Here is a 20365-nt window from a genome sequence, read left to right as displayed (position 1 = left end):
GCCTAATTTTGGTTAAACAATTATAGCACACTTTCTGTAAATCCAATAAACTTCATTTCACTTCTCAAATATCACTGTGTGTGTCTCCTATATGATATATTTAACTGACATTTTTTATCATAACAACCAACGATTTATACAGGAAAATCATGACGATTAACAAGGTTGCCCAAACTTTCGCATCCCACTGTAAGTTTGGTTTAATGTTATAAAGAAAGACAGGGTTAAGCACCGTGCTACCCGTCGTATTGCACACAGGTAGAAACCAGCACAGCTATCACCTACATAGTCAGTGTACCTGTATGTTCGTTGGTGGATTCCTGCTGGACGCAGATATCACGCCTCACTGAAGTCAGGGATCGCTGATTCGCTGATGCCGAAGTCCGGGATGTAAGCCTGTTTGTAATCCGCTATAGATGGCATGCTGCCTCGCGCCCCGGCCGGTGGCGCGATGCTGCAGCAGGTAGGAGTTTAGAAATTTTTTGTGCTCACTAGGAGCAGCGAGTGACGTCACTTCCGTGGTCGCCAATGACCACAGGTGCCAAAGAAATCTCTCCAACGCGTTTCGAACAGACGCTGTTCTTCATCACTCCTTAGAGCGCGGTATCGCTACTATTATACATTAAATTCAGGGACAAAGGTTCACGTCCGGAGCTATTCCAGAGAGAAAAGACATAATCTAATAGAAGTGGAGATAAGAAGACCAGGAGAGCCAAAGAATGAGAGAGCCATGGACAATCCTTCCAACTCATGAGTTGGTAACCCAAAGAAACAGAAACACCAGAAATGCATGTACAAAAACAGTCAGGGACCATGTATCGGGCTGTACTCATCAATATTGTGCCCTCAAGCACCGTTCATGGGACTACAAAAAATCCAGCATATATAGCTGGGATATGCAGCACTAAAAATACAAAGATAAACAGAGGTACAAGTAAGGCTACTTTCACACTCGCGTTTGTTGCTGCACTGATAATACAACCGCATGCATCCGTTCAAAACTCATTGCCAAAACGGATCCATCTTGAACCCCATTGAAAGTCAATGGGGGGCGTATCTGTTTTGCATTGTGTCAGTGAAAACGGATTGACTTACAGTGTGTGTCAGGATGGATCCGTTTGCCTTCTCATCGTCAGCCGGAAACCAAAACGCTGCAAGCATCGTTTTGGTGTCCGCCTCCAGACCGGAATGGAGGCAGACTGATGCATTCTGAACCGATCCTTATCCATTCAGAATGCATTAGGGCAAAACTGATCTGTTTTGGACCGCTTGTGAGAGCCCTGAAACGGATCTCACAAGCGGAAACCAAAACGCCAGTGTGAAAGTCGCCTTACAATGGACCCCCACATCCCTCAAAATAGCATCAACATCCTGGTTGTGTAAAACAGCCAAAGTGTAGAAAAAAAGAGCAGGGAACTTGGGGAACACTGCAAACCTTAGAAATGTTCAAGTACAAAGTCACAAGCTAAACCCTAGGAACTACAGATAGTTTCGGCTAGAGGAGAACACTTCCAATGAAATTATTAACAATAAGACCTCACAAGAGGAAATATATGTGTCTCGGGAAGTACGGGGAAGGACAGACAACCAAAAGGAACCACAACTAAGCAACAACAGACTAGGCCCCCAACCTAGGGAACGAAGAGGTCACCTCCTAGCAATCCCTGATACTCTCCCTAAGCTGCTAACAACATATGCAAATCTCAAAGGTAGAAATGCATATGCACAGGAACCTGAGACTGCTGAAACACTGCACCAAACCGTCAGCTTAGGGAACAGGGAAAGAGGCAACCGGCTCCTTCCAAACTGAAGGAGCCAGTTTCTCCCTGAGGCCTAGTCAAAATAGACACACCAAGAAAAGGGATAAGGACTTAGCTTGAGATGAAACTGGAACAGGAGAACCACCACACAAGCAGAGCAATCCACAGAAAAAATATTAGCCACAGGGAAACAAGTGAGAGGCGGAACATATAAAGAGCCACCTGACTGATAATGAGCAGTATCTGCGAAGGGGTGGAAACCTGTCAGCAACAATGAAAACAAGAGAAATCTGTCAGATAGACTCCTGAGTCTTCCGTCTATCTGAACTTTTAAAGGGCTTCTACCACCAGAAATACTGTTATGTAGCTGACTGACATTAGCGATGCGCTAATGTCAGCACTACATAACAGTATGTTTCTAACATTAGTCCCTGCAGCCGTTTTTGTTAAAAAAGCACTCACGGACATGTGAATGGACCCTTAAGATAAGTTTTACTGAGTGTCAGGAGGGGAATAACAGTCGACAGCACCCCATCCAAGGATACCAGAACAGACCTACAGTACAGAAACCAGACTTAAGCAGAGTTTAGTGCAGCACAGAGCAAGAAAGTGAAGTATTTAAGCAAGCCTGCCAGGACAGCAGAGAAACAGAAAAAGCAGAGTTAGGGTACTTTCACACTAGTGTTAAAGTTTTACAGATCAGTTTTGTCCCAGTGCATTCTGAATGGAAAGCAATCTGTTCAGTATGCATCAGGATGTCTTCAGTTTAGTCACTTTTACGGTATTTGGATGGAGAAAATATCGCAGCATGCTACAATGCAAGTGTGAAAGTATCCTTATTGAGTTTGCCTGCCAGTTTATGCTAAAGCCTGCAAACCATTCAGATGAAAGTTTATTCAAGTAAAGCTGCCGTTGAATTTCATATCAAGGTCTGGACTCAAGTTATTTTCCTTCATCCCTCAATTATTCCCCTTTTTAAAGGAGCCAAAACCTGGGATCCCACTGTATCTAGGTAGGAGCACCTAAAGAGACATATAGGCCGCACCAAACCACTTGGCATTCCACTAAACCTGGGACGCGAAAGGGCCCTGGGGGGAGACGCGTTGCAGATGCATTGCTCTAAATCATTCTAGAGTAGCAGGAGCTAGGTCAGCAAACAGATGTAATAAAGGAATCTACACCCAGAAGAGGATGTAAATTACGAGCAGTTGCTAGGAGTTGGTCCCTCACTTCTGGATATTGTAATCAGAGCACAATGTCCTGAAGATTTCTGGGATGACCAAGAGCTCTATAAAGACGATCTATTCTTAAAATATTAGGACCTGCTTGAGGTAATAATGCTTTAAAAAGGTTAAGGACAGTCGGTTGCAAAGTCATAATTGATTCAGGCATCTTCCAACCTACGAACATGGTGTAATGACCGGCGTCACGCACAGGGAGGGAAAAGGGAAAGCCCTGCCCAAGGGAGAGGGTAAGGTGGTAACCCCTGACTCACCTTGCAGCTGGCACCTGACTGCCCTGACGTCCCTAGACGGGTTCCTCACCCGTGCGGCGATCACGTGCCTAAACCCTGGCTTTCCCGAAAATGAGCCCTAGATAGTGAACGGGCCGGTGGGATCGCTAGTCCGCACCACTGACACTAAGAGGGAAACACCAGGAAGAGGACAGACAATGCAGACAAACACATACACCCAGGTGGGCGACCACAGCAGACCACAAAGGTCCAACAGGGATCCGGAGGGTAGCGTTCTGGACCAACAACCAGAGAACGCAGCAACACAGCTCCAGAGGGTCAGAATAGATGTCCAGACAGGAAGCTCTATATCTGGCAACCAGAGAAGTGTGAGAGGGGAATATAAGGAGGTTTGGGAGTGCTGGACAAGGAACAGCTGAGGAGAAGGAGCTACGGATCCCTGAGTGAGCCAAAAGGGTTTGCAAAGCAAACCCAGAAAGCTACCATAAGGAAACAGCCCTATCTTACATAGAGCGCGCAGCCAACCGCTGCGACTTCCTGACCCCGGGTATAACGAAGTCAGGCGTGGTTCTTGACACCCTCGTGACAGTACCCCCCTCTCTACGAGGGGCCTCCGGACACTCAGGACCAGGTCTGTCAGGATGAGAGGCATGAAAAACCCGAACTAGCCTGTCGGCGTTTACCTCAGACGCAGGAACCCAAATTCTTTCCTCCGGACCGTAACCTCTCCAATGCACCAGATATTGAAGAGAGCGGCAGACCCGACGAGAATTAACAATTTTGGATATCTGAAATTCTAGATTACCATCCACGACAACAGGAGGGGGTGGCAGCGGTGACGGTTCTAGAGGTGGAACATATTTTTTGAGTAACGACTTATGAAAGACATTATGGATTGAAAAGATTAAAAGTCTGAGGTAACTCCAGGCGAAAAGCCACGGGGTTGATGATGGCTACAATTTTGTAAGGACCAATAAACCTAGGACTCAGTTTCCAAGAGGGAACCTTCAATTTAATATTCCTAGTAGACAACCACACATAGTCATTTACTCCTAGGTCCGGACCTGGCGACCGTCTCTTATCAGCCATGCATTTGTATTTACCTCCCATATTTTTCAAGTTAGCTTGCACCTTCTGCCATACCGATGAAAGAGATGACGAAAACCGTTCCTCTTCGGGAACCCCAGAAGACCCCCCCTTTTTGAAAGTACAGAATTGGGGATGAAAACCATATGCACCAAGAAATGGTGACTTGCCAGTGGATTCCTGACGACGATTATTTATGGCAAACTCAGCTAACGGTAAATATGATGACCACAACTCTTGGTTTTCAGACACAAAACATCTTAGATATGTCTCAAGGTTTTGGTTGGTACGCTCAGTCTGTCCATTCGACTGAGGATGGAAAGCTGAGGAAAAGGACAAGTGTACCCCCAAACGGGAACAAAAAGCTTTCCAAAATTTAGAAATAAACTGGGTACCCCGATCCGAAACAACATCGGAGGGGACCCCGTGAAGCTTCACGATTTCACTGACGAATACCTGAGCAAGAGTCTTAGCATTAGGTAGTGCGGGTAACGCAATGAAGTGTACCATTTTGCTAAACCTGTCCACTACTACCAAAATACCTGTTTTACTCGCAGACAAAGGTAAGTCAGTGATAAAATCCATTGACAGATGTGTCCATGGTCTATTGGGAATGACGAGTGGTAAAAGAGACCCTGCAGGACGTGTATGAGAAACTTTTGCGCGCGCACAGGTAGAACAAGAAGACACAAAATCCAATACATCCTAACGCAACCTTGGCCACCAAAAACGACGAGACAATAGCTCCAAGGTTGCTTTACTACCCGGGTGCCCAGCAAGTGCCGAATTATGATGTTCCTTTAGTAATTCGAAATGTAGGTTCAACGGTACAAACAATTTCTCTGAGGGGCAAGAGACCGGGGCGTCCCCCTGGGCCTCTAACACCTTCCCCTCCAGAACAGAGTGTACTGCAGAAACAACAACTCCTCTTTGAAGAATGGGCACCGGATCACTCACATTACCCCCTCCAGGGGTATTCTTTGCCCCAGGACGATAGGTAATCACAAAGTTAAACCTGGTAAAAAATAGAGACCACCTAGCCTGTCTAGGGGTGAGACGCTTAGCTGATTCGAGGTACAGAAGATTTTTGTGGTCTGTAATCACAGTGACGGGATGGACTGCCCCCTCTAAAAAGTGACGCCACTCCTCAAACGCAAGTTTAATAGCTAATAATTCCCTATTGCCAATATTGTAGTTCTTTTCTGCTGCAGATAGTTTTTTTAGAAAAGAAAGCACAAGGACGCCATTTGCCAGAAGACGGACCCTGAGACAGTACAGCCCCCACTCCCACCTCTGACGCATCGACTTCAACAATAAAAGGCTGAGAGACATCAGGTTGGACTAGTACAGGTGCTGAGGTAAACCTCTCTTTTAGAGAGGAAAAAGCAACTTTAGCGGCGTCAGACCATTTAGAAAAATCAGTCCCCTTCCTAGTCATGTCAGTAAGGGGTTTTACAATAAGTGAATAATTTTTAATGAATTTCCTATAGAAATTCGCGAAGCCCAAGAACCGTTGTAGTGCTTTGAGGTTCTCAGGAAGATCCCAATCCAAAATTGCCTGGACCTTCCTAGGATCCATACGGAAACCTGAAGCAGATAAAAAATAACCTAGGAATTGTATCTCCTGAACGGCGAAGACACATTTTTCAATTTTAGCATATAATTTATTCGTCCGTAGGACCTGCAGTACTTGTCTGACATGCACCTCATGTGTTCTCAGATCAGACAAATAAATTTAAATATCATCTAGGTATATTACCACAAACCTGCCGATTAGATGACTAAAAATGTCATTAACGAAATGTTGAAAGACGGCAGGAGCATTGTTCAGACCGAAAGGCATAACTAGATTTTCATAATGCCCCTCAGGGGTGTTAAAAGCTGTCTTCCACTCATCCCCCTCCTTAATACGAATCAGATTGTAGGCCCCCCTAAGATCAAGTTTGGAGAACCACCTAGCACCCGCAATCTGATTAAACAGGTCAGGAATGAGAGGAAGAGGGTATGGGTCTCGGATGGTTATCCTATTTAATTCGCGAAAATCTAGGCAAGGACGCAGGCCCCTATCTTTCTTTTTAACAAAGAAAAACCCTGCAGCCACGGGTGAAGAAGAGGGTCTGATGTGTCCCTTAGCCAAGCTCTCGGAGATATAATCTTTCATGGCTTGTCTCTCTGGACCTGAAAGATTATATAACCTGGTCTTGGGTAATTTTGCGCCGGGAATAAGGTTAACCGGGCAATCATAAGGACGATGAGGTGGTAACTTCTGACAACCCTTTTCAGAAAAAAACGTCCTCAAAATCCGAAATAAATGTAGGTAGGGTAGTTATGGAGGCGACTAAGCAATTGCTATTTAAGCAATTTTCTCTGCACTGCTCACTCCACTCCAATATCTCCCTGGTCTGCCAATCCACCACTGGATTGTGCGCTACCAACCAGGGAAGACCCAGCACTACCGGAGTGGGAAGCCCCTCCAGAACATAACATGAAAGCATCTCGTTATGGTGGTCCCCTACCCGAAGGTGTAAATTATGAACAATGTGGGTGAGGTTTCTCTGAGACAGAGGAGCAGAATCAATAGCGAATATGGGAATAGGTCTCTGTAGCGTACAGAGAGACAAACCCATAGTGCGGGCAAAATGGGCATCTATCAAATTTACCCCTGCTCCACTGTCTAGAAAGAAAGAAATAGTCTCCGTCTTATCACCAAAAACAATAACCGCTGGCAACACAAATTGCGATGTACGTATGGAGGAAACGTATACCCCCCGGCTGACATCCTCCACACAGCCTGGGGTTAGTAGTTTTCCGACGGTCTTTTGTTTCTGAGGAAAGAAGGACAGACATTAATGAAATGACCCCTCTCCCCACAAAAAAAAAAAAAAACACGCCTACGGCGAGCCTCAGGAGGACGGACCTCACGAGTAGTTCCTCCTAGCTGCATAGGCTCGTCTAAGTCCGTACAGACTAACTGCTGCTTGGGAGGGGTTACCAATGGCTCCGGTTTTTTCAACCTGTCCCTAAGGCGTCTATCTATTCGGATAGAAAGGGACATAACCGCATCAAGGGAAAAGGGGGTCTCATATAATGCAAGCGCATCCTTAACCCTTTCGGATAACCCAGAGCAGAACTGACTCCTGAGAGCCGGGTCGTTCCATTGGGTATCCGTAGCCCACCTACGGAAGTCAGAGCAATACTCCTCTACCGGCCGCTCTCCTTGTAGGAGTCTCCGTAATCTTGATTCAGCCAGTGCGACTCGGTCAGGGTCGTCATATATGAGACCCAAGGCCCTGAAAAACTCATCCACTGACCGAAGAGCCTGGGAATCAGTAGGTAAAGAGAACGCCCAGGACTGCGGGTCCCCCTGCAGCAGAGAAATAACAACCCCCACCCGCTGTTCTTCATTACCAGAGGAGTAAGGGCGCAGTTTAAAGTATAATTTACAGGCCTCACGGAATGTCAAAAACTTGTCCCTTCCCCCAGAAAATCTGTCAGGGAGAGGGACCTTGGGTTCCGCAACAACCTGGTTACCAGTAGCAACCGCTGGGCTTGCGGTCTGTTGTAATTGCTGCTGTTGCTGGAGGACCGACGCCTTCAATCCTGCCACCTCCAAAGACAGGCCATGAAATTGTTTGGACAGAGCAGCAATTTGATCCATACTGGATTCTAAGTAGGTAAAAAAAAAAAATAGATATATATTTTTTTTTTACCTACACAAAATAAGGGCCAGATATAATGTAATGACTGGCGTCACGCACAGGGAGGGAAAAGGGAAAGCCCTGCCCAAGGGAGAGGGTAAGGTGGTGACCCCTGACTCACCTTGCAGCTGGCACCTGACTGCCCTGACGTCCCTAGACGGGTTCCTCACCCGTGCGGCGATCACGTGCCTAAACCCTGGCTTTCCCGAAAATGAGCCCTAGATAGTGAACGGGCCGGTGGGATCGCTAGTCCGCACCACTGACACTAAGAGGGAAACACCAGGGAGAGGACAGACAATACAGACAAACACATACACCCAGGTGGGCGACCACAGCAGACCACAAAGGTCCAACAGGGATCCGGAGGGTAGCGTTCTGGACCAACAACCAGAGAACGCAGCAACACAGCTCCAGAGGGTCAGAATAGATGTCCAGGCAGGAAGCTCTATATCTGGCAACCAGAGAAGTGTGAGAGGGGAATATAAGGAGGTTTGGGAGTGCTGGACAAGGAACAGCTGAGGAGAAGGAGCTACGGATCCCTGAGTGAGCCAAAAGGGTTTGCAAAGCAAACCCAGAAAGCTACCATAAGGAAACAGCCCTATCTTACATAGAGCGCGCAGCCAACCGCTGCGACTTCCTGACCCCGGGTATAACGGAGTCAGGCGTGGTTCTTGACACCCTCGTGACACATGGTCATCCAAGTGAGATTTATCCTCTGCCATGGTGTCTGCCACTTCATGTATTTTATTTTCTAGGTCAGAAACTCGGGATTCTAATTTCTGTATTTGTTTAGTAAAGTCAGCAACTGCCTTGATTACTTTAGCCAAATAGTGAAAAACACAGCGAGATTAAACACTGGGGCTTGGGATCTCATGGCTGGGTCAGGTTCAGAAGGTAACAATTAACTTGTTTTACCACTTGGGAAGTTTTCTGCTCCATTTCAGATGGGTGCGGTGTACAAAAACACTCAGGAAGCTGTTGCCAGGAGGGGAATTTCTTGTAACAAACTTACCTATCCGGGCTCCATCGACTTGATCCTCAGCCTCAGCACAGCTGCCCCGGGAGAGATGTGCTGCTTAGTCATGCTCCCTGGTGATGTGACAGCATCCTTAGTAACAGTATACAATGCCCTTTTTCTCCCCGCAGCGGGTGTGTGCTGGGGGAGATTATCAGTGGGCTGATTGCTCAGCTGCTCTATGTTTCACTAATGGATAGCCGAGTCAATGGACCTATCTGATCCAGGGACCTCAGCACTCTATGTAAATCCTTTCCTGGCTATACACCATTGCCAGTGATCATTTTTGACTCACTAGCTGTGTTCCTATTTCTTGCTTCTGTGTTTATTTGGATTGCTCGTGCTTCTGACCCCGGCTTCTCTTCTGACCACTCTTTGTCTCTCACTTGGTACTGCATAGCCATCTGGTTCTGACCCATTTTCATATGATTCTGGTATTGTTTTTGTCTGTCTTTATTTGTTAGTCCATCTCTGCACTTAAATAGCATAGGGTCCGTCAACCAGTTGCGGTCTAGCTATTAAGGGCTTGTACTGCAAGTAGGTAGGGAAAGTGGGCTGTGTTCTAGCCTTAGGGCTCACTGTTCTTGTCTGTCCCTACCTACATTTGTTTTAATCATCAACTGTTGCTTCACCTGTAGTATACCACGACCTGATTCAGAACTTCACTCAGGCTCCACAATTATATCCACATAATCCACTCAGTCATATTAGTTTTATTAAAAAGGTTATTCATGAGGTATAAATAATACTCACTCTTTTGAAGATTTGCTTGTACTTTTCAGTCCTTTTATTTTTCATATAAATAAATCGCTATAATGCATAGTAATCCTGAGAGCACTGAACTGATTGCTACCCCATGATGCGCGATGTTTCGGGGGTCATGCCCCCTTAATCAGCGCTCTCAGAATTACTATGCATTGTTGCGATTTATTTATATAAAAAATAAGAGGACTGAAAAATACAAGCCCATCTACAGTCGCAACATTTCTCTTTGAATGTGTCAGCACAGTAGGCAGGAAAACACACAGGCACAGTAATCCCTGCCTGAACCAAACCCGTTTTCCCTGCCTACTTACAGTGCAAGTCGTAAGCAGCAAGTCTGCAACTGGTCAACATTCCCTGTACTGCTAAAGTGCAAGACAGACAGAATGCAACCACACAATGAAGGGTCGTATGGAATAAGGTCAAAAGCAAAGAGGACCATACAGTACAAAATCGGAGAAAGAGGGCAGTCAAAATAGCCAAGCCAAAGTCAAATGCAGATGGGTATCACTGTACAGAATCACAAGACAGAGGGAGGTTAAAAGGCAAGCTGAGGTCAATATAACAAGATATCCAAATACACACAGACAGAACCAGGAGCACAGCAAGGGAGATAAACCTATAACTGGCAAGAATGTATAGCCAGCAGGGGATTTAAATAGAGCACCGAGTCCCTGGATCAGAACCTGATAGGTACAGGGACTTGGAACTCCATTAGAACGCCTATCTACCCCAGAATGTGGAGGAGGTGAGCAAGCGCTCTGTTACTATGGATGCGCTGGGATCACCAGGGGGAGTAGTCAGGTAATGCATCGGGGAGGGGGGCATGGCCCAGCAGCGCTTCTGTCACAGTGCGGCCATGCCTAAGCCCCAGACCGCAGCACTGGAGCCTGGACAAGTAAGGCTACTTTCACACTAGCGTCGGGGGTCCGCTTGTGAGCTCCGTTTGAAGGGTCTCACAAGCGGCCCCGAACGCATCCGTCCAGCCCCCAATGCATTCTGAGTGGATGCGGATCCGCTCAGAATGCATCAGTCTGGCAGCGTTCAGCCTCCGCTCCGCTCAGCAGGCGGACACCCGAACGCTGCTTGCAGCGTTCAGGTGTCCGCCTGGCCGTGCGGAGGCAAACGGATCCGTCCAGACTTACAACGTAAGTCAATGGGGACGGATCCGTTTGAAGTTGACACAATATGGCTCAATTTTCAAACGGATCCGTCCCCCATTGACTTTCAATGTAAAGTCTGGACGGATCCGTCTGAACAACTTTCAGACTTAGAATTTTTTCTAAACTATAATGCAGACGGATCCGTTCTGAACGGATCTAAACGTCTGCATTATAGGAGAGGATCCGTCTGTGCAGACACTAGACGGATCCTCTCTGAACGCTAGTGTGAAAGTAGCCTAAGTTGGTGACAGAATGTCTTTTTATGTGACTTGTAGGCATGGATGTGTCTGGGCATGTTGGTAAGATTTAAGTTCCGTAATATGCATAGTCTGGGAGACTTCCAATGGCAAAATAGTCCAATTGGGCAAATTAGTTATAAAATAAAATAAAAATCCAGATGGCAGCATGCTCGATTAATAGTAATGTATACTGGTCTTGTAATTTCCAGTTAAGGCCAGCAGGTGGAGCTGCAACACCAGAAATACTGAATGACAGTATGCAAAGAAGAAATACCCAAGAAGAGCAGGAGACAACTGAAACAAACATAACACAGGGTTAGCAACTATTGGGCACATCTTCTCTCCTTGTTCTCTGGGGGGATGTGTAATGTTGGATAGTTTCAGGCAGTGGGAAGGGACAGTGTCACTTAACAGTATGAATGTTACTGAAGTTGGCTGGTTAGACAATGATTATATGGCAGGAGCAACTCTCAGTAGGTAGTGCAGGCCTCAGTTCACCATGTTGGTATCTCAAAAGTAAAAAAGACACTTGGAACCAGATGTTCTACCAGAAGGAAGGTGGCACTGACAACAACGACCCTTCCAAGTTTAGCAAATGTCCTAGATGGTGCAGAGTCTCGGCACATGGCGCCCAAGCACACGTTGCACACAGGCAGGCTGTAGCTTCTCCCTGTCTCCCTGTCTCTGTACTTACTGACAATAGTGAGTAATGACTGCTCGCGCTCCTGCATCTCTTGGCGGCTGGTTAGTTAGTCAGCGCACACAGAAGCGGGATACAGAAGGATCATACGCTGTCAGTACTCGCCACACTGACAGTGTAAAAATAGGGAGACTGTATACTCTATAGATCTGTGAAGATGGATATTTTGTAGCAACACTCATTTAGAGAGTGCTGCTAAGGGACACCAGAGCTAATTTTTTTTTATACAAATATACAAATTAACTTATTATACTATAAATTAATGGTATTAGAAAAACTTTCCTTGTTACTTCCTCTACACATTACAAAAAAAAAACAGTTACACTTTACGGAGAAGTTCAGTTCTGAAGGGGACTTACATAATAGATACACCCCTAAATTTTGAAAAACTACACCCCTCAAATTACTTAAAACTGATTTTACAAAGTTTGTTAACCCTTTCCACAAAAATGAAAGGAAAATGGAGGAAAAATGTATTTTTTTTATGTAACACAGTAAGACTTAACAGCAAAATGAACTTCTGTATGGGCACACAGCAGGGCACAGAAAGGAAGCAGTGCCATATAATTTTACTGGCATGGTTTTTGGGTGCCATATCACATTTGAATAGACTCTGAGGTATCGCCCACAGTAGAAATCCCCCAAAAGTGACCTCATGTTGGAAACTATAACCCTAGATAAATTTATGGAGGGGTGAACTGGGTGCTTTGACCTCATAGATGTTTTACAGAACTTGGAAACACTTGGATGTGATAATGAAAATTTTTATTTCTTTTTAATAAAATGTTGCATAAGCCCCAACATTTTCATTTTCACAAGGGGCAACAGGAAAAATGCTCTCAGCAATTTGTTAGCCATTTTCTCCTGAATACGTTAGCATTTGAACACACTCTGAAGTACTATAATATAAAATGTAGAAACACTTGGCCGTGAAAATGAAAAATTACATACAATAATTTTTACAATAAAATATTGCATGAGCCACAGATTTTTTCATTTTCAAAAGGGGCAACAGCAGAAAAAGGACACCATAATTTGTTCCCCATTTTCTCCTGAACACGGCAATACTCCGTATGTAACATAGTAACATAGTAACATAGTACATATGTGATTGTAGACTACTGTATGGGCACACTTTAGGGCTCAGAAAGGAGGGGGTGCCATAAGGCTTTTGGAGAGCAGATTTTGCTGGAATTGAAGAGACCTTGAGATATCCCTACAGTGGAAAACCTCAAAAACTGACTCCAATTTGGAAGCTACATCCACACAGGTGTTGTATAGAAGAATTTAGATACACTTTGCTATAAAAATGAAAAAGTTACATTTTTACCAGGCTTCTGCTGACAACTGTAGAGGCTCTTGAGTGAAATAATAAATGGAACCACAGAGAAGTGACCTAATTTGGAAACTCCATTGTTCATGGTATTAAGGGGTCAAGTGAGCATTTTGACGCCACAGGTATTTTGCAGAAATGAATGCCTAGTGGACTGCAAGTTTTCCACAGATATGGCATTTCAGTGCCCAATAATTTGTGTCCAGCTGGTGCCATCTGAGACTCTTTTGGAATTGATAGGCTAGTTCTACTGGGAACGGAAATGCCATAAATGTGGACGTAAACTGCTGTTTGGGTAGACTGCAGGAGAAATCCACCTTTTGACTTTTTCTGCACCGATTTTGATGGACTGGTTTACGGGTGCCATGTTGCTTTTGAATAGCCTCTGGGGCATACCAGTAAGTACAGCTATTTCTGGCAACCATACTTTTTTTTTATTTTCGGAGCTTTGTAAGGGCTTATTTTGTGAAGGATGAGCTGCCATTAGTATTGGTACCACTTTGATGTACATATGACTTTTTATTTTGCTTTTTGTTGTGAAACAGGATAAAGGAAATGCAACAATTTTTTCCATTGCTTTTTGAAGTTTGTTTTTACGGCGTATACCATGCTGGAAAACTGACATGTTATCCTTAGGCAGCATGCATATGTGTTTTTTGCGGTCCGCAAATTGCGGATCCGCAAAAAAAACCGGATGACATCCGTTTGCCATCCGTTTGTTTTTTTTGCGGCTCCATCGTAACAATGCCTAAAACGGACAAGAATAGGACATGTTCTATTTTTTTGGTGGGGCTACGGAACGGACATACTGAGGCGGAGAGCACCCGGTGTGTTGTTCGCATTTTTTGCAGACCCATTGAAATAAATGGGTCCGCATCCAATCCGCAAAAAAAAAACGGAACGGACACGGAGATGCACACGACCATTGTGTGTTTTGCGGTCCGCAAATTGCGGATCTGCACAACACGGATGGCATCTGCGTGCAATCCGCAATTTGCATTAACGGCACGGACAGCCATTAATATAAACAAGACAAATGGACAAGAATAGGACAGGTTATTTTTTTTTGCGGACCACGGAACTGAGCATCTGATGCGGACAGCACACGGAGTTCTGTCCGCATATTTTGCGGCTCCATTGAAGTGAATGAGTCCGCATCCAAGCCGCAAAATCTACGGCTCGGATGCGGACCAAAACAACAGTCGTGTGCATGTAGCCTTATTCTGCTGGTCAGTACGATTACAGAGATACCAATTTTATAATTTTATTAAATTTTTTTACGTTTTACTACTTTTACACAACACAAAAAAAAGCATTTTATTGACATTTCTAACATAGCTCTTATATGGCTAGTTTAGCAGTCAGATAAGTTTAGAGTAAAGATGTGTGTATTGCTAATAGGCTAGCAATCAGCAATAATACCTAACACAGCCTTATATACCTAAGGGGGCTGACGTACACTCAGACTTTTTGATGCAGTTTTGGAAGCGAAAATCAGGTGTGGATCATAGGAGGAGAGATAGTATTAACTTTTTTCAATCCACTCCTTGTTTGGCATTAAAAAAAAACTGAATATGTGTCAGCACAATAACATAGAAAGCAAATAGTTTATGCTGCTTGTTTGTATTTTTTTTATATCAAAATCCATGCAAAAATACAACATACATAACCTAATTTATCCACTGACAACCACCTACTGTTATTTTATATGGTAGAACTTTTTGCTTACACCAGACATGACCCTTTCAGAACCAGAATCCTAAATAAATTGAGACCAGATCATGTTTCTGACACTGGATGGTGTTAAGACTCGGTGCATCAGTGCTCTGAGCTAAAGAGTAGCATAGAGAATGTGTCATTAGTTTGTCATCCGTTCGATAAATCCAATAGATCAGGGCTTATGAAACTTTTGCTACTCAGGCCTCACCCATCCATCCATGGGGATGCTTGGACCTCACCACCGAAGTAGTACAACCCCACCAAACACCAATGTGCAGTTCATATATATATTACCCCCAGCAGCGCTAACCAAGTAACACCATAATCAGTGGCATAACTAGAGTGTTATGGGCCCCGGTGCAAACGCTTCCATCACGATAATACAACCGTCTGCATCCATTATGAATGGATCTGGTTGTGTTATCTCTAAAACAGCCATAGCCATGTCAGAGAAAACGGATCCGTCTTTATTGACTTACATTCTGGTGCACTCCATTCCCTTCAGTTCAGTTTTGTCCCTATTAACAAAACTGAAGCGTTTCCCTATGATGGATCTCAATAGTGGAAAGGGAAAGCGCAAATGTGAAAGTAGCTTAAGTGATGGTTTATCTTCAGGATAGACTATCGCTTACTAAAGGCTGGACAGCCCCTTTAAAGACAGTGATTGGGCTGCTATAACATTTTGTAGTTGTAACATTAGCATACTGTATATATGACTATTATTAATTATGCTGGAATGGACAAACAGTTAGGGACATCTGGTTTTAACAAAAATGAAGGTTAATCACTGCACAATACAGAAAATTAGTCAATTGTGTTCCAAAGTTAGATAATTTTCAAGATTTTTGCTTTTCACTAAACTGCTCACACAGTTCTGTTACAGGATCTGTAATCCAGCAGCAGCACAAACCATTTCTAATTTTCTAGAGTCCAAGCTGACAGCTTCTTCCTACCCTACACTACATATTCCACAATCATATAAGATGACACCATATAACAAGCCTTCAGTTTGGAGGAGCCGCATTAGGCTCACTCACCTGATAGCAAGCAAAGATCTTAAAAATACTAAATTAAAACACAAAGGGTATCAAAAATATTGCAGAGCTTTTCAATAGAGACATGCCACATTGTCATGAGAAAAAGTGTCATTGATAGAACAAATTGAATGGAAATTAAGTCACCCACCAAACTAGAGTAAAAAGAAAAAAACAACTTACCCAGAACAGTGAAAGTCATCTGCATATTGGCGGGTTTTTAAGTTGGAAACAGCTTCATGAATTGGAAAGAGGCCTCCTATGATATAGTCACCAGAGAGACGTGCTACGGCATGATCATGAGTATCACAGGTTAAAATGAGTTTCCACAGGTTTGTGGAAATCACTGCAAAAATCAGCAAGCTGAAAGTTGACATGACTATGTCTAGCCTCATCGTACAAGTTCTAAGGTTATTTGCTGTCATTCAGGAAGTATATCAAGATTTAAATTCATGGTATGTTTATAGGTCACTAATAGGATGTATTTATTGGCAGGATTCCTGATGATTACATAAAGAGACATTACTACATACCATATACCTTCATGAACTGAAGATCACAAAAGTAGCTATTCCAAACATGGAAAACCAAGTCCAGCTTGTCCATACATGAAACAGAATCAAAACGGTACTGTCCCATTCAGGTGTGGGAGGGAAACACCACACCGAACATAGGAGGGAAAGGGGTGAGGGAATAAGGCCTGGAAACTAGGGAAAGGAGATGGACACCTCCTAGTAAAACCCTAATCAAAGTCCTGACTAATTACTAGTGTGAACAGACGCCAGAGGTAGGTGAGTTCATACACAGGAATAACTAGTGTCCTAACTCACCCTATAGGTCCCTGGTACTAATGTCAGGACTGGGACAACCTGTTCCTCCAAAAGGAAGGACGAACAGGAGTCTCCCTCAGGCCTTAATACAAATGACAGGGAAATACAACACACAAAATAACCCAAACAAAATACAAAAGGGAAAGAAAACACTTAACTTCAAGTGGCTACGGCAGCACCAGGAACTCAGCCGAGATCCACACATCAGCTATCCACCACAAGCTATCCACAACTCCAACTGAAGCTATAAACTGCATAGCATAGTGGGAGAAACAACAATAAATAGAGAAGGTTAAATGACCATAATAGCCACACCTGGGGAAATAATGTGTGAAAAGCACAAGAAACAACACAGATGTCATTTGATCCAAACGGAAAACATGTCAGATCAAACCACGTGTTGCTAGTCTCAGCGATCTCCTGACACCTGTCGCGGGAACGTCCGTGACAGGCACCAGATGCACTTGAAATACGGTATGTGATATGGAAAAGAGGAAATCTAGCAACTGATAAAAGCATCAAACATTGGATAGTAATTACATAACTGCATAGACCAATATGAAATGAAAAAGATCCTATTGGAAATCGTGTTACATATTGAAATACAAAAAATATATAAAATACATGGATAATATACACAAACATATTCAAAGATAGAAAATTGGATCTCTAACTATTGGAGCAGTTTACTCTAATTATTGCCACTTCTTGAAGGTTGAGTGACCAGATCAATAGCCTGCACTTTTAGAGAGGAGGTATCACCATTACACATTTGGGTAAAGTATAGGACTAATGTTCCTTTTATTTCCCACCAGTTTTAGACTTGTATCCACAGTTGAAGATATAATATTAAACTATACATCAATTGTTATGCATCCTGCATTATATAACTCATTACATATTGTGGGGATTCGCTCTGGTAGACAGGGTGTGCGGACGCAGTACAGAGGCAGATTACCAGTTCTTAAATCAAACTTCCGTGTTTATTCACACATAAAGCAAAAACAAAACGTCATTTTGCAGTCTTGGTGTTAGTTCACACACAATGGAAAGTCCACATAGCAAAAAATCACCTTGCTGGCAGTTCTGCCTCCAGCAGTCCATAGCAGGCTTTTAGGGGGCCCGTTTCCCTTACAGATGGGTCTTAGCCCTCCAGCACGGCCCAAGCCTCAGACCCCAGCACACACACACCTCCTGAGCTCCACTGTCCGACTGAGGTAATCCTTCTCACCTGGCAGTGCTGGCTGGTTTTTAGGCCTGGCCAAAACCGGCCTGGAACATGGGGAGTAGTCACCCACCCAGCACTTTGACTACTCCCAGTAAGAGCCGTCCCGAATTAGCTATACATCCATACTAAGTATTAAGGTGTAAAACAGCGACTGCTGCTGACACATAAAAACCGTCTCTTACTCCACCGAGGCCAGGAACCTCGTTGACACGTACCTATCATCCACGATGATTCATTGTACTTTCTTACAATATACTCAGTAGCATAACTAGAGAATATGGATGAGCACATTTCTGTAAATTGGATTTGGGTCTGATTGGACCTAAATCGAAAATGCTTCAATTGCCCTGAATAGCTGTGGATCTCTCTTTTTTCTCTATCTCTCTCCCCCTCACTTCCCTTTCTTCATCACTATCTCTCCCTCTCTTACTCTGTCTCCTATCTCTATCACTCTCCTATGTCTCTCTCCCCCTTTTTATTTCTTCTATCACTCTCCTCTCCATCTCTCTATCGCTTGCCTCTCTTCTCTCCTTCCATCTCTATCTCCTCTTTCTCTCTCTTCCTCTCTTCTCTCTCCTCTCTATCGCTCTCCTCTCTCTCTCTATCGCTCTCCTCTCTCTCCTTATTCCTCCTCTCTCTTTCTTTCAACTAGGAGATGTTAGAGCATTTAAAGTACAGTAACAGCAGAGTGAATGTGTTTTTAAGACATCTCATCAACACGCTCTGGAAAACTTTTGCAGCAAAATTCCTACATGAATTGCCTGATGACTGAAGTGTAGATTTTAAATCTGCAGCATGTCAATTTATGTCAATTTCTGCATTGAATTGCAGTCTTTGCAATGCAGTAGGTGAAAACAGCTTAAAAAAATCAGCATTTCCACACCAATTTTGATGTGGATATAGCTACTGTTAAATTCTGGAATATATGCTATGAATTTTACTCAGCAGTCTGCCCACATACTTTTCATTACCTATGCTACACATACACCATATATATGCTACACACACTTATATATGCATCTATCTATCTATCTACTGGGTTGATGTTCCTGGAGGGATACACCAAATGGAAAAGGATTTAGGAAAACTAGAGGAATGGTCAAAAATCTGGCAACTAAAATGTAATGTTGATAAGTGCAAGATAATGCACCTGGGGCGTAAAAACCCAAGAGCAGAATATAAAATCAGTGATACAGTCCTAACCTCAGTATCTGAGGAAAGGGATTTAGGGGTCATTATTTCAGAAGACTTAAAGGTAGGCAGACAATGTCATAGAGCAGTAGGAAATGCCAGCAGAATGCTTGGGTGTATAGCAAGAGGAATTACCAGTAGAAAGAGGGAGGTGCTCATGCCGCTCGACAGAGCACTAGTGAGACCTCATTTGGAGTATTGTGCGCGGTACTGGAGACCATATCTCCAGAAGGATATTGATACTTTGGAGAGAGTTCAGAGAAGAGCTACTAAACTGGTACAAGGATTGCAGGATAAAACTTACCAGGAAAGATTAAAGGACTTTAACATGTATAGCTTGGAAGAAAGATGAGAAAGAGGGGATATGATAGAAACTTTTAAATACATAAAGGGAATCAACAAGGTAAAAGAGGAGAGAATAACTGCTACAAGAGGACATAGTTTAAAATTAGAGGGGCAAAGGTTTAAAAGTAATATCAGGAAGTATTACTTTACTGAGAGAGTAGTGGATGCATGGAATAGCCTTCCTGCAGAAGTGGTAGCTGCAAATACAGTGAAGGAGTTTAAGCATGCATGGGATAGGCATAAGGCCATCCTTCATATAAGATAGGGCCTGGGGCTATCCATAGTATTCAGTATATTGGGCAGACTAGATGGGCCAAATGGTTCTTATCTGCCGACACATTCTATGTTTCTATGTTTCTATCTAGTGACCTGGAGTGGGAGCACTGTGCAGAGCAGATGGAAATGGTGGTTGTGGCTCTGAGACTGGTAGTCATACTCACAGATCACTGTGGCGGTCCTCCCTCTGGTGCTCTCTGGGACAATTAAAGCTCTCAAAGTGTCCTTTGAACAGTTGATGTTGAGATGTGCCTGGTACTTGATCTCTGTAAAGCATTTATGCAGGATCTAATTTGAGGTGCTATTAATTTGGGTTCCTGAGGCTGGTAACACAAATGAACATATTCTTTGTAACAAAGGTAACTCTTGCTCTTCCTTCCCTGAAGCAGTCCTCATGAGAGCCAGTTTCATCATAGCATTTGATGTACCAATCCTACCTCTGCACAGCACAACTGATGGTCCCAAACACCTGATAAAGGGAAGAAAATCCACAAATTAACCCTTGACAAGGC

The 20365-nt window shown here is 43.8% G+C and overlaps 1 protein-coding gene across 1 annotated transcript in view; it reads right to left on the bottom strand.

Moving 5' to 3' along the window:
- Positions 1–19803, bottom strand: part of LOC120996972 (G-protein coupled receptor family C group 6 member A-like) — a 118324-nt gene extending 98521 nt beyond the window's left edge. Inside the window, exons 1-2 of the mRNA XM_040426846.1 lie at positions 19762–19803; positions 16167–16318 (exon numbers count right to left, since the gene is read on the bottom strand). Of these exons, the coding sequence (XP_040282780.1) occupies positions 16167–16318; positions 19762–19803 (194 nt within the window). The remainder of the gene's footprint in view (positions 1–16166; positions 16319–19761) is intronic.
- Between the last annotated feature and the right edge of the window lie 562 nt (positions 19804–20365).

This window comes from Bufo bufo, chromosome 4, assembly GCF_905171765.1.
Source record: "Bufo bufo chromosome 4, aBufBuf1.1, whole genome shotgun sequence".
NCBI lineage: Eukaryota > Metazoa > Chordata > Amphibia > Anura > Bufonidae > Bufo > Bufo bufo.
Note: the sequence above shows the minus strand (reverse complement) of the source record. Positions and strands in the feature narration are given on the sequence as shown.